Source organism: Copadichromis virginalis, linkage group LG6 (genome assembly GCF_057382275.1).
Source record: "Copadichromis virginalis isolate Kocher_CV1m ecotype Utaka linkage group LG6, C_Virginalis_male_GT1.1, whole genome shotgun sequence".
Lineage (NCBI taxonomy): Eukaryota > Metazoa > Chordata > Actinopteri > Cichliformes > Cichlidae > Copadichromis > Copadichromis virginalis.
In genome coordinates, this window is record NC_140623.1 from 18970720 (window position 1) to 18984348 (window position 13629).

The window sequence follows — 13629 nt, forward strand, 5'->3', positions numbered from 1 at the left end:
AAAGTTTTTAGAGCTCTAATCTTTAATATCACCAGTCCACTCACTTCAACTTAAAACTATTAAGTAGAATTACAATATTTATTGCATGCCCTAAAGCAACAGATTAACTGAAGATTTTTCTGTGGCATTCATCCCGTTATTTTCACAAGTTGAGAGTTTGTTTCGAGATTTATATCACTTTTGATAACATCACTGGTCTTGGTGGATGATTTTCTGTGGAAGAAGAGTCACATGATCTATGAAAGGCCCATGTGTGACTAACACCACCCCTTTCATGTGAAGCCACAGGGGTAACGCTGGGTTAATTTAATGACTTAATATAACCAGCTTCATGTGACCTTTTATCCTGATCTCCAATGTTAGGGTAAGTATCTAGATAACCGAACGATACCCTGGATGTGTTGAACTCTCCTTTTTAGGATAGGGCCCTGGCCTCTGAATTTTTAGCATTAGCATTTTGGTTGCAGCCGTGTTAGTTGGCAGAGCTTCCACTTAAACCAAATCCCACAAGTTTTCCATTAATATTGACAACTCCTCAATCTTTCCCTCCCCTCAGGTTAAGAGTGTGAGTGTCATCCTTGACAGAACTTTGTCGTTTCAGTCTCGTAATAGTCGTATCAACCAGTCCACCTACTTCCTCTTACGCAATATCAATCGTCTGTCCCTTCCTTACCAACCCCCATATCCTTGTTTATAGCCACGTCACTTCTGAGATTGATTATTGTAATTCTCTTCAGTCCTCCTAACAAGGCCCTTCGCAATCTCTGACTCCTCCAGAATTCTGCAGCCTGGATCATGACTCACACAGAGTTATGATCACTGGTCTTCAGCAGCTTCGCTGGCTGCCCGTAGATCAGAGCTTTCAGCCACTCTGCTCCCCAACTTTGAAATTCACTTCCTCATGAGATCACGAATACTGCCTCTCTTCCCTTATTCAAGTCAAAACCCATCTGTTTAAACTGACTTACTCTTTAAAAATTGATTCCAGTTGTTGACTCCAATGCTGTTCTTTTATGCTTTGAACAGGGACCTTGGGTTGTAGAAAGGCGCCATAAATAAAAAAATGCACTACTCCCCCCCGATAGAAGTGGCTAGATTTGGATACCACAGTGGAGTTAAGCTATGAGCTAATGCTGGCAAGCTTGGTTTGCATGCTACACACAAACTTTGTAGACAGCCTGCAGTTGGCAGATAAGCTGCCCTTGTATACAGAATGTTAATGGCAGTTTTCCTGTCTGAGTATCTACTAAAGACTCTCTTGCCACTTGCACGATAAATGCTCCATCTCTGATGCTGACCCGGAATCGAACAAAATTAAATAGAACAGTTTGTGTATCAGATACAATCTCCCATGTATTCAACAGTACGTGAAGTAACAGTTGAGAGTTTGTTTTAACATGTAATGTAAAAAAGAAATAAAGTTTACAAAAGACTTTCAAGCCGCACATGTAGCAGCCAGAGAGGGAAAATGCAGAACTGAAGACCTCACAGACAAAACACTGGAGTAAGCATATACTGAACGTACTCAGATACTAGAGTCCATTAGGTGTATCAGTACATTTTATTCAGTAGTGTATATCAGAATCAGGATCAGAATACTTTATTGATCCCTGGGGGAAATTATTTAGCAGTGTGATAACATTATGTATATACAGTATAGCTAAAAGCTGTGGCACTGACAGCATATTTAAAAACAAATAGGCCAGATGTGTAGCACTGACATGCCATGCTACATTTAGTGTCATCAGCCTATAGCATAAAATACATCTTTAATTTATTATTACGTATGGTAGCAACATAAGCGATAAAAACAGTTATTTACAAATCTACACAAATGCACAGTAGTAGTTTACAGTATTTACATCATTATATAATATTATGTAGAGTTGAGATTTTCCAAAAGGTCCATTAGTCTGTCCATAAATGTTGTAATATTTTGAAGCGTGTACGTTTCACATGCTGGACACAGATCCTAACAGGAGACAAAAATTAAAGATTTGTTTTTCCCTCAAATGAATACAAACAATTACAACTGAAAGCTAAAGAAAGGTAATAAGCTTCAGCAGTGGTTATGTGAAAAAATCTTTTTGATTGTACATTTAAGCAAAGACTCTTAAATGTATCCTTTTAGAAGAAGTCAAACTTACATTTTTTGTTGTTTGCAGATTATAATTGAAATCACGGACACATTCCTGTGAATCACGCCCAATTTCTTCCTCATCAAGGACCATTATCAACTCCAACATGTAACATTTCAGCACCATCTTTTTACAGAAATCCTGGAAACACAAGAAAATTTCTTAGCATTTCCTGAAAATGTTCTACGAGTTACATTTCTAAGGAATAAAATAAATAAAATTACTTTATCATGACAAGCTTAATAATAATAATAATAATAATAATAATAATAATAATAATAATTATTATTATTATTATTATTATTATTATTATTATTATTATTATTATTATTATTATTATTATTATTATTATTATTATAAATAATGCCAAACACCAAAATTAAAAATGTACTAAACACTCCCTTCTCAAGATGATACCAGAGGCCCATATTACGAAGCAGGAATCAGATTATCCAGGTAATCAAGGTTAATTCTGTTTTCTGTACCATGAAGGTAGTTTATTTAACTGGGGTACATCACCATGGTAACAGCCAAACTTGCTCCATGGGTATGTTGAATTCATAATACAGGGCCCAGAGTACGCTGTACAAAACATTCCAACAAAGAACATGTTGCCTTCTACATGCTTTGGATGGCTGTTGTGTTGGTTGGCTATCTGAATACAGGTATGTTTACCAAGGAGGAAACAGAAGCATGGGCGTGGTGTTAGTGCCTTTTATAGCACTCCGTAAACTGAATGTGTGATTCCTTTTGTTTAGTCTTTGGAGTGGAGGTTAAAGAGACCTCCAGGATTTGGACATACACGCAACACTTGTTAGCACTTTGTAATCGATTCACACGATGATTAGAAATCAAAACTGAACTTTTTAAAAACTTACTGGAAAGTCTTCAATTCCTGGAGCGTAGAGCATAGCATCAGATTTCTGACAAGAAATTAAAAACAAATAAACATTTTCATTTGTCTCACCAGATGTGCTTCTCACAACCAACCAGGTTAATATATATAAGAAATTGGTGGAATTAAAAAAAAAAACAAAACACACCCTTCTAGTCCCTAGGGATGTTTGACCACCAAATTTTAACTAGTTCAAGTGAACATTTGTGCCAAAGTTTTAGAAATTCCTTCTAAGCTCTTACGTTCACTTGTTAATGAGAATGGGATTGATTGATGGACAAACAACCAGAAATTTCATCAGTCACTTCCTTAGGTACACCTATTCAGCTACTCATTAAAACGCAGATATCAAAATCATGTAATTACATTGTCAGCACATCTAAATGCATTGTTGCTGCAAAGACAAACTACTAATCTGAGACTTTTCTGTCACAAAGGTCTGCAGATCACATACATAATCTGCTCCTATTGCGCTTACTGCTCTTGCACTTCTGATTAGATGCAAACTGCATTTTGTTACCCTGTATTAATACATGTGTAATTACAATAAAGTTGACTCCTAATCATGGTGTGAGAAAGAAAACATCCAGTGAGTGGCAGTTCTCTGGGTGAAGAGTATGAGAGCAAAGCAAGATAACCAGATTGCTTCAAACTGTTAAAGCAACAGTAGCTCATATCACCAGTCATTACAAGGAAGTTATGCAAAAGAGAATTTCTGAACCTACAACACATCAAACCTTGACACAGATGGGCAACAGCAGCAGAAGACTACACCGAGCGCCCTGCCTATCAGCTAAGAACACAAAACTGAAACTCCAGTTACTACACCATCATAAAATTGGGCAATAAAAGATCTGATGACATTCAGCTGGAAGAGTCAACATTTGGTCTAAATGATATGAAAGCATAGATCCATCCTGTTTTGTGTCAGTGTTCAGGCTGGCGGTGTAATGCGGTGGGAAACTTTTTCTTTAACACATTTCGGGTCTGTTAGCATCAGCTGATCATTGTTTCTGCCTATATCCATAAATAATGACGTAACCAGTGACTGTATAATGAGTAAAGGCTCCAGACTGTTGCCAGTGTAGAGGTAAACTGTCCACTATCCATTAGTTCTGACATAACTAGAGCTACAATTTGCTGCTATATAAATAAAACAGACTTTTTTTTTTATTGTTTTAAGTCAGCATCAGTGAACAAATGTATGTCGTTTTTAAATGTCATACAAATTTTTAACAATAAAAACTCAATGTTACCAAAGAGTTAAAATGAAACCACTCACCTTCACATTATGAATCAGATCATTCAAACATATCCGTAGATCCCCTGCTTCATTCACAGAATTGGCACATGTAGGCGTACTCAAGAGGCTGTAAGAATGAAAATACAATTAGAAAGAAACAATTATGGCAATATGGAGTTTTGTTGGGTGCAACTGATTTGCTGCACCTAGCTGCTACTGGGGAAAGCAATATGGGTATTTAAATGTAATAATATAGTAAAAGTGATTGAAATGCAGTTTAAATTTAATAAACTAACACAGTTGAAGTTTAGACATTGAAATATAAATGTGTCAAACTTCCAAAGTCCAGTACTTTTGTCATACTGCACACCATCAGCTCAGTCACGGAGTGCATTTTGCAGAAATTAACACTATACAGTCATTCAGTCACTGCAAAAAGAGAGTAAACCCCCATCAATTCTAAGGTATTACGACTTTTTTAATATAGCCTTTACTATGTTGTAAAGTTAAGCAATTATAGCCTGAGATAAACATCACATGGCATATTATGGTTTCATTTGACAAAAACCTAAACCAAAATACAGAAGCAGTGTCGCACGCGCACACACACCTCAATAGCTAGCAGAATTGCCTTTAGCAGTAGTAGCTTGAAGCTGGAGAGTTACTGGCCTGCTCTTTACTGCGCTGCTTTTACTTAATCGGCCTTGTGGATATTCGATCTATGCAGTGATCCCTTTTGTTTTGGGGGGTTTTTTTGCGTTTTTTTTTTTTTTTTTAAAGAAAAGAGACATTTTCCCTACGACCCTTCACAAAAACAAAACATTTCTACTTGTACTGTGATGAACTCTGGCCCGCTCTTCAGAGTCTGGCATGTGGGTCCTGGACTGTATTATTGTAATACCACCGTTCTTGGAAAGGCACTTGCATTGTGTTAACACTGGAGACCAGGGCCCCATACCAGGAATCAGGTCCGGCTAACAATTAGTGTGATGAAAGGTAAACTCTTGCTTTTCTGTTCCAGGAAGCTTCAACCTCAACCTAGTTACCATGGTAACACATTCTGTGGACAGCTATTTGACATGCCAGTTTATTTCCTCATTCATAAAGTCACAGCTTAGAGCAAAGCAAGTCAAACTTCTATATGTTACAAACACTGAAATATATAACAGTTAGCATTTTAGCAGTTCACATATTCCAGTTAAAATAACCACTTTTACAGTCATTCATTCACTCATCATTTTCTGATAAGGGAGACTGCAATTACGTCACAGACCTATTATTAGCTCAGAGTAAAATCTATAGTCGCCATCTTTTGAACTCAGTGAATCAGTTCCTCCAAAACATTTACTGTACATTGCTGTAGCAATCAGTATTTAAATGAAGGTCATCTGTGTAACGCTTTAAAACATAACACACTGATCAATTATTTGGCATGTTGTAATTGGACTTGAGTCTTGGTCTTGAGAGGACGTGAATAATTTGAAGATGAGGCTGAAATGACTTTAACCTATTCCCTCAGTGAATCAGTGGGCAGCCAAAAATCACGCCTGGGGAGGGACGGTACCTTGCTCAGGGGTACCTCAGGGTAGCCGTTCAGTGGATTCGAACCCCCGACCTTCCGATCATGGGGCGACCACACTACCTACCGAGCTGCAGACAGTCATGCAGACAGCACAACATTTCATGTTGAAGTCTTTTCACAGATCAGTCGGTAAATGACCTTTTTAAAAGCTTTGCCAGAAACCAAAACTCTAATTCTGAACTTCGACTTTTCAACTGGAAAACTTTGTTGTTTACCTCAGGTTATATTGACCCGATACTAAGCCCTGATGAGAAACAGATGACTTATATCCTTATGTAAGACATTAGAATTAAGAGGATGTACTTATCTGTTTATTTGTAGGAATTTTAAAAAGGTTAGGCTTTCAATATTATTTTGCTGTTTTACATTTCTTTTTATTTTACTCAATATAAGGTTTATGCCAGGCCTGTCCTAAATTAACAGTACTGACAATTTCTGATTTTTTTATGATTCTGTGATGATTAATCCACCAGTATGTGCAAGCTATTTAATCCAAATGAATACTATCATTATTGGCATTGTTCATAAATATTCAAGTTTACAGTTTTGCAAAAGGAAAAAAGCAGAAACAAAATCGAAAATCACATAAATTTTCTTATTAAAATGCCAAATGACAGCTATTTACTTGCACTCCATAATTTTTTGACAGACTTACTAAATTATTTGTGTTTTCTTGTTTTTAAATAACAGGTGATCTAATAAATCTACTAAGCACAGTACACTCATAAGAAAAACAAAACACAAAACACAACACACACACTATATGCCTACCTCAGAACTAACAAACAAAGCCACACCTGAGTTTTGTGGCTCTCTCGGCACAACTTACAGGTCAGCTGGATCTGGAAACCCCTCTAGAAATTGTACAGGAAAACATTAGATCATCATCATCATCATCATCATCATCATCATCATCATCATCTACATCTACATCTTTTAGGTCACCATTTTAAAATTGTAATATAATGGGTGATAAATATGCAATTAAAGTCATTGAAATTTAACAGAAATATGTCAAGCCATCTTTGTGTAACACTGTGGTAAATAATTTCCACTTCTATGGCTGAATAGCAATAACAGATACATAACCATTTTCTCTGAAGTTTGCACATTTCTGTATTCTGTCAGTCTTTTGTGACCATTTGCTCATCTGCTACAGGCTGTGCTCCTATATTTTTAAGCCAACTCTGTTCTCTTCTTCTATTTTCTGCATCTACTAAAACAACAGAATGAGTATGAAATATTAACTGAAACTCAAATAGTAATTTTTTTATAGTGTATTCAAGCTGTTGTCCTGCACTGCTAGAAATACTACCCCGTGCCCACCCACAGTCACCGCACTCCGTAATCATCATACACAAACGAGGTGCAACTCAAAGTGCAGAAAGTCAACCTGCTTTCATCGGGCAGAACTCACAACTTGCATGTAGTGTAAATAACAGCTACAGTTTCACTTTAGAGGTTAAATGCTTTGCAATTCCCTCAAAAAAACAACAGCAACAAAAAAAAACCAAAAAACAAAAACGTACCCGTCTTCCTGTGGCTAACTCTCACCAGAGTTACCCAGCTGGAGTTCTTTGGCTAATCCAGACACTATTTTTTCCCAGCAATATTTACCAGTCCCTCTTGGAGGAAACTAAGGCATTCCACAGCCAAATGGACTACAATGCATTACAAGCTCCAACAGCTGGGTGTGCCCAGAAAACCTCTAAAGGGAGGCAACCCACACTCATTAGAAACCTACATTATTTCAGTTGCACTCCATTTTTATTCCAGATGTACAAGCTGAGGCCCTCACACTACCACCAATATGCAATTTATACAGTGCTTTTAAAAAAAATTAAAAAAAATTAAGACATCATCCAATGTAAAGCTTATACCACGGCTGCTCTAAAATAATTAGCAAAAGACAGTTAATCCACCAGCAAGGCCAAGCTCTTTAATCAAATTATTTTAATGCTAAAAATGTTAAAATTTGCTGTTTTACAGATAAGCAGAAAAAAAAAATCAAAATTAAACTGTTTTACTTAAGATGCCAAATTAGTTATTTACTTGAGGTCCAGTACCCAAATTTGGCTATTTAAAATAAATTTAGATTTTGTTGTTAATTGTTTAATAAAATTTCTTTAAACATTTTTTGGACAGATTTCTAAAATATTTCCTTTTTTTATTTTAAATGACAGTTTATATAATAAATTAGTTAAGGACTGCATTTCTGCATTAAAGCTACACCCGAGGCACAAAATAACCAGTATATTCAAAACTAACATGTCACTGGAATCACACTACAATTTACAATTTTCAGTAATGCAGTAACTAAAGCTGTAAATGCACCAAATTCAGTAGCCACATTACAGCTACAGTTACGTCATTATCTGCATGATAGATGGGGTGAGGGGGTGGGGGGGATTTACAGAAATATATACATCTTAAATGGGTCTTGCTATAATCAGCTAGTGTGCAAACAAACAAAGTGCAAACACTGCAAAAAGAGGCTGTTGCTAACACAGCATTGGCTCTTTCCAAGCATCCATAGACAACATCCTAACAAAAAGTTAGGCCAGAACCCAAAGTGATGCTAAAGCTAAGTGTATGCTGACCCCAGCACAGCAGCCAGAGCCTGATCTTCAACAGATAACAAAGGCAGCGATGGCTAGTCAGGCTTGTAACATTGCATCACCCATTTCCAGTTGTTTCTACAGTAGAATTACTGCGGCTTTGCATCTCTTTGGCCTGGTTTTTAATTTGCTTTCTGTTCCGTCTTGTGTTCAATCTCAACTAAACTAAAACAAAGTTTGTGCGGGCCTTTAAGCTTTGTCCCACACACAAACAGGGATTTGTGTTGAGTATCAGGACTGAAGGGGAAGATAAATACTGTTAGATAACATGTCTTACAATGAATTTTACATCTTTTTACAGAGCAACAAAGTAGTAATGTTACAAATTACTTTTTCCCCACCAAGCAATGAAGTATTGAGTATTGAGTGCTGCATTACTTTTAATAGTAATGAGTGGATTTTTTTTTTTTTTTTTTGTCAACACCAAACTCAACATCCCATCAATGCCTAAAACAAATGCGACTGGCCCATGTAGTACCTGCGCATTTCCAGCTACTTCTTCTGCAGCCATTTTTCTAACAGACTGGAAGAGAACTGATCAACCTGAGGACATAAATCCCCTAGCAACTAGTGTTAGGGCTGCAGGATTGCAGAGCAAGTCCACCATGCACAACTCGAAATGCAGGCAACAGTGTCAGGCAACTATAAAAAAAAAAAAAAAAAAAAAAAAAGCTTTAGGCTGAACTTGGGCGATCGTGGTTCAAGAGTTGGGAGTTCACCTTGTAATCGGAAGGTTGCCGGTTCGAAGCGCTTTGGGGTCCTTAGGGACTAGAAAAGCGCTGTAAATACAGGCCATAAATCAGACACCTTAAGGGTACACCCAGAGGTGGGACCAAGTCATTGTTTTGCAAGTCTCAAGTAAGTCTCAAGTCTTTATCCTCAAGTCTCAAGTCAAGTCTCAAGTAATGTCAGGCAAGTCAGAGTCGAGTCTCAAGTCACTGGTGTAAAAGTCCGAGTCAAGTCACAAGTCTGAAACTTTGAATTTCAAGTCCTTTCGAGTCTTTAAAAAAAAAAACGAAAAAAAGCATGTTGCAGTTATATGCTAAATGTAAATATTAGACCATGTAATTTTTAAATCTGTGTTTTTCTCAACACATGACAAAATAGTGAACTTAGAAAATATACACAAATTGTGAAATTGCACCTCTTTAAAATGCAGCTCAATTAAACCTAGCTCCAAGAATAATTTTCACCGACAGTTCTGAGATAAGCTGCATGTTATTCTTGGATGCGGTTGTAGGACCGGCTTTAAAATCGCATGACAAAAATATCATACATATTAAAAAAAAACTGCATCACCAACGTAGCCTGGACAACATTTGCTAGTTAGATGAAGTCAGCTATCTCATCTTAGCATATTTATATGCATATTTATAATCATACGGTTCTTGGAGTGAGTGCACACACTCATGAAGTTTAGTAACTTCAGGTCACTGCAACAAGCCCAGGTACAGTTTACCGACGGATGGGTGCAGGACCTTGAAACGCACCGTGTAGAAAGTAAAGACCATCGTACCTATCATAAGTTTACCAGTCTCACAAATCGTCGTCATAAATACACATTCGTTAACCGTTTATTAATATAGACTTTGAGCTCAACGGTAATTAATTAGCAGTGGAAATAATTTCTGGTAGCATCACAGAAATGTAGCAGTGACAATAATACTGTATGCTGTAATCGTACTGGGCAATTAGTGATACAAAACAACTGTTTTATCCTGTGAATAAAAGTATGTGTTTTTGTCAGTGTACCATAATAACAGAAGCGAAACGCAATATTGTGTCAGGACAATTCACTATTTATGCACAATAAACAAAGGAGCATAGCGCGACAATTTCTGTTCAGCGCCAGACTTGCTTGTAACCTATATCACCAATTATGTTATGAAAATGACGCATTAACTACAACAGAAGACTTGCCTTTGTGGAAATGCTTGGAGCAGACTAACCTGTGAGCTGGAGTGTTCTGGGACGTTATATTTGGTCTTTGAATGGCTGCAATCCAGTCGCCTCTTTGTTACTTCGGAAACATGGCTCGAACAATTTCTCTTCAACGACGTAATCCGATAACAACCGATCTCTTTACCCGTCGGCTTCCCGTGGCTGTCATGCGACCGGCTATTGCAGTTAATAATACAACAGCTTCTTGACATTTTTGTGTTTCTTTTTATCGCTGTGTGACTGATTTCAATTGAAAGGCTGTGTGCGCTAGTACCTCTTGCCACGAGTTCCCAGAATCCTTTGCGGTTTTACCCCTGAATGACGTCACATTTTCAATCGCTATATAATATGCATGTTAAATTTTATATTTGGGGTAAAATATCAAGTCTTTTCAAGTAAACCGGTTCAAGTCCAATTCAAGTCCCAAGTCATTGGTGTAAAAGTCCAAGTCAAGTCACAAGTCTTAGAACATTTTTTCAAGTCAAGTCTAAAGTCATAAAATTAATGACTCGAGTCCAAGTCATGTGACTCGAGTCCACACCTCTGGGTACACCTCACTCAGACCAACAACACATGATCTTTGTCTGAAATCTCCATCGGGGCCAAAGCAGAGGATGCATGTTATCTAACATCCAATGTTTCAGCAGTTGTAGTATTATGAAGAATATTTAAACAGCATAGTGATGAAATGTACTTTTAGTTGTCTTCAATTCTGTTGCAGATGTACTTGTGTTTTCCATTTGTACTGTAGTAGTACTGAAGTTAAAGGGTGTTTTTTGTTTGTTTTGGGGTTGTTGTTTTTTTGTTTGTTTTTTTAAAGAATAGAACTATATTTTCAGTGTTACTATGAAACAGCCGCGTATCTTAAAAATTTACGGTAGCCTAGTGAGGTTAACATTTATCGATGGTACTCTTCAGCACTTACACTTGCTCTTCCAACAGGAGTTGGATGGATAATCACGACTAAATATTTCTTGAAGGTTGCGCTTCAACCGTGATAGTTTCTTGTTACTTGAAGCAGACCATCCTTCCTATAAATCATTCTTCAAGTTTACAAAACTATTACAGAGACTAATAACCGGTAATCATTTCCTCGTACCTTTGCTCGAACCGTCAGCCGCGTACTACCAAGGACGCATTTATTTCCATACCCTGCAGTCTCGACGCAGTTTGGAGCAATGCTGACAAACAGCGTTGGACAGAATAAAAACGTAAACATTAAGTTAGGCAGAAACAAGAACGTGGTGGACGTGCACATGATTTGGCTCCATTCTCACTGACAGCTGTGCAGAAGCGTCTCCCCATATACACACAACCGGAAAGACGGGCTGCCAAACTAGCTCGCATCTGACTAAATCGAAAGTGAAAGCAAGTGAGTGAAAGCGAGAGCATTACTTGTTTTTTAAACCAAATTACCATAATGGCACATAGTTCACCGACAGCAGCTGAAATGTATCCCGCGGACCCACGTGGATCGCCCAGTAGACACACCTCCTATATATACGCATTTGATTAGCCTCCCTAATTGGGGACACGCCGTGTTTTCCTCCAGGTGATTAGCCGACAGTTTGGGTTAGACCTCTACTAGTAACGCACTAAAATGTAACTTACAGCTCGCTGATCTCGGTGACATGTGAGTTGAAAAAGGATCACCGGGAGCGCCGTCATCTGCGCAGTGACTGCGGTTGCCGTCGTCCTAGCCAGCGGAGCAGCAAGCAAAGATTACACTTTTGCACCTCATTTGTGATAATAAAGCTGGTTTGTCTCATTGGTCTGCAGCCAGTGTTATTAACACTTGTGGCGAGAGTGAGTACGGGTATGATTTCGCAGGCTGACTTGCACACGCCCTGTTCTGGTCGTGTTGAGACGTTCACTCCTCCTCCAAGTCGTCACTTTATCGGTTTCTTTTTTTTCTTTTAATGCATGAGTCATCAGAAATACTTCACAGAAATGCACATTCAAGAGGGATTTTATTTAATTTTAAATTTTTATTTTTTTACACAAATGAGTCATTCCTACTATTCGGTGCCATTTCAGTGTGATCACTCTTCATCAAAAAATACAAAATTTTGAATTATTTTAACATTTCATCTAAAAGAGGGATTTTCAACCTATAAGAAAAATGTATTGGTCCAGCTAAGGATATTATATTATAATATTTTTTAAAATCAAAGTCTTTACCCATGACGTGCCAAATGTCCACCCTGTTACAGGACATTCAATTTTCTATTAATAACTGTTTTGAATACACAGTTATAGTAATATTTACATTTTCTAAAAGCTACAATGTCCCTTTTTAAAATCTGCAAGGAAATTTCATGTTACAGTGCATAGCAATAACAGGGGTGACGGTAACAGGGGGGAGATTTTATGCTAAACTTAGCCATTACTACTAGTATGATGAACAACAAGCTAGTACATGGTGACCACTAAGAACCATTTTTAACATGTTTATTAGCCATATTATAAAAATTACAAAAAAAAAATTGTTTCCACTATTAATAAGCGTAACAGGTTGGACGTGTTATGCTTTGCCACATTACAAAATCTTGCTAAAACATTGAAAAAAGGGTTGATTAAAGAGTGGTACTTACTCTTCTTCTTGAAAGTTTTCCCTCCAAAATATGTTACATCCGGGAGTGTCATGTGACTAAAAGAATAATCAGGTGATGTGTTCTATGGAATTCTTATCAGAGTAACAGGGGTGACAGTTGATTCAGGGACACAACATTTTTTAAAGATTTTAAGTATTAAACATGCATTAATAATAAAAAAGAACATTTGATGAGGAACATTAGAAATAAGCCAATCCAGAAATGATGAAAAATCTAGATTTTTTTTTTTTTTTTTAAGTTATATTTGTAACTGAAGTCGAGCAAGCATGACTGGGGACATAGTACTTTAGTGACTTGTGCTAAAATAAAAGTAATTTACTTTTAATGTATTTATCCTGTGTATATATCAATGTGTTCTATGGTAGAGGGGGGTTAAACATACAAGAAAATGGTTTAGAAATAAGCATTAGACAAGTTTTACACTAAATATACCATATTATGTCATTAGGACTCAAATGGCACCGAATAGTAAGAATAACCCAAATGTGCCTTGCAGTTTATTTCAAACATCAGGACAAACAACTGCACTGAGGAAAGATGCCACAAAAAGACTCTCCAATAGTCATTACATAACACCAATAATGAGGACAGGTTATG

At 37.1% G+C, this 13629-nt stretch overlaps 1 protein-coding gene across 2 annotated transcripts; it reads right to left on the reverse strand.

The window, feature by feature from the left end:
- Positions 1-1515: 1515 nt before the first annotated feature.
- Positions 1516-13006, reverse strand: il15 (interleukin 15). 2 transcript variants are annotated; one of them, XM_085459048.1, is made up of 6 exons: positions 11517-12018; positions 6630-6712; positions 4316-4403; positions 3017-3061; positions 2148-2279; positions 1516-1972 (listed from the first exon to the last, which is right to left on the reverse strand). In XM_085459048.1, exons 1-6 carry the CDS (start codon positions 11673-11675, stop codon positions 1877-1879), a joined length of 603 nt encoding a protein of 200 aa, XP_085315174.1. In that variant the 5' UTR covers positions 11676-12018; the 3' UTR covers positions 1516-1876. The 2 variants fall into 2 exon arrangements, with proteins under 2 accessions (XP_085315174.1, XP_085315175.1); XM_085459049.1 differs by lacking the exon at positions 11517-12018 and adding an exon at positions 12029-13006 and having other exon boundaries at positions 1517-1972.
- Positions 13007-13629: the final 623 nt, after the last annotated feature.

Excerpts from the sequence above, each read along its gene's own strand:
- il15 (XM_085459048.1), bottom strand. The coding sequence starts at position 11,675 with ATGTGCACGTCCACCACGTTCTTGTTTCTGCCTAACTTAATGTTTACG. Across the intron at positions 4,404-6,629 it reads CTTTGTTTGTTAGTTCTGAG|CCTCTTGAGTACGCCTACAT; the intron begins GTAGGCATATAG and ends TCATTCTTACAG. Across the intron at positions 3,062-4,315 it reads ATCTGATTCATAATGTGAAG|AAATCTGATGCTATGCTCTA; the intron begins GTGAGTGGTTTC and ends ATTTCTTGTCAG.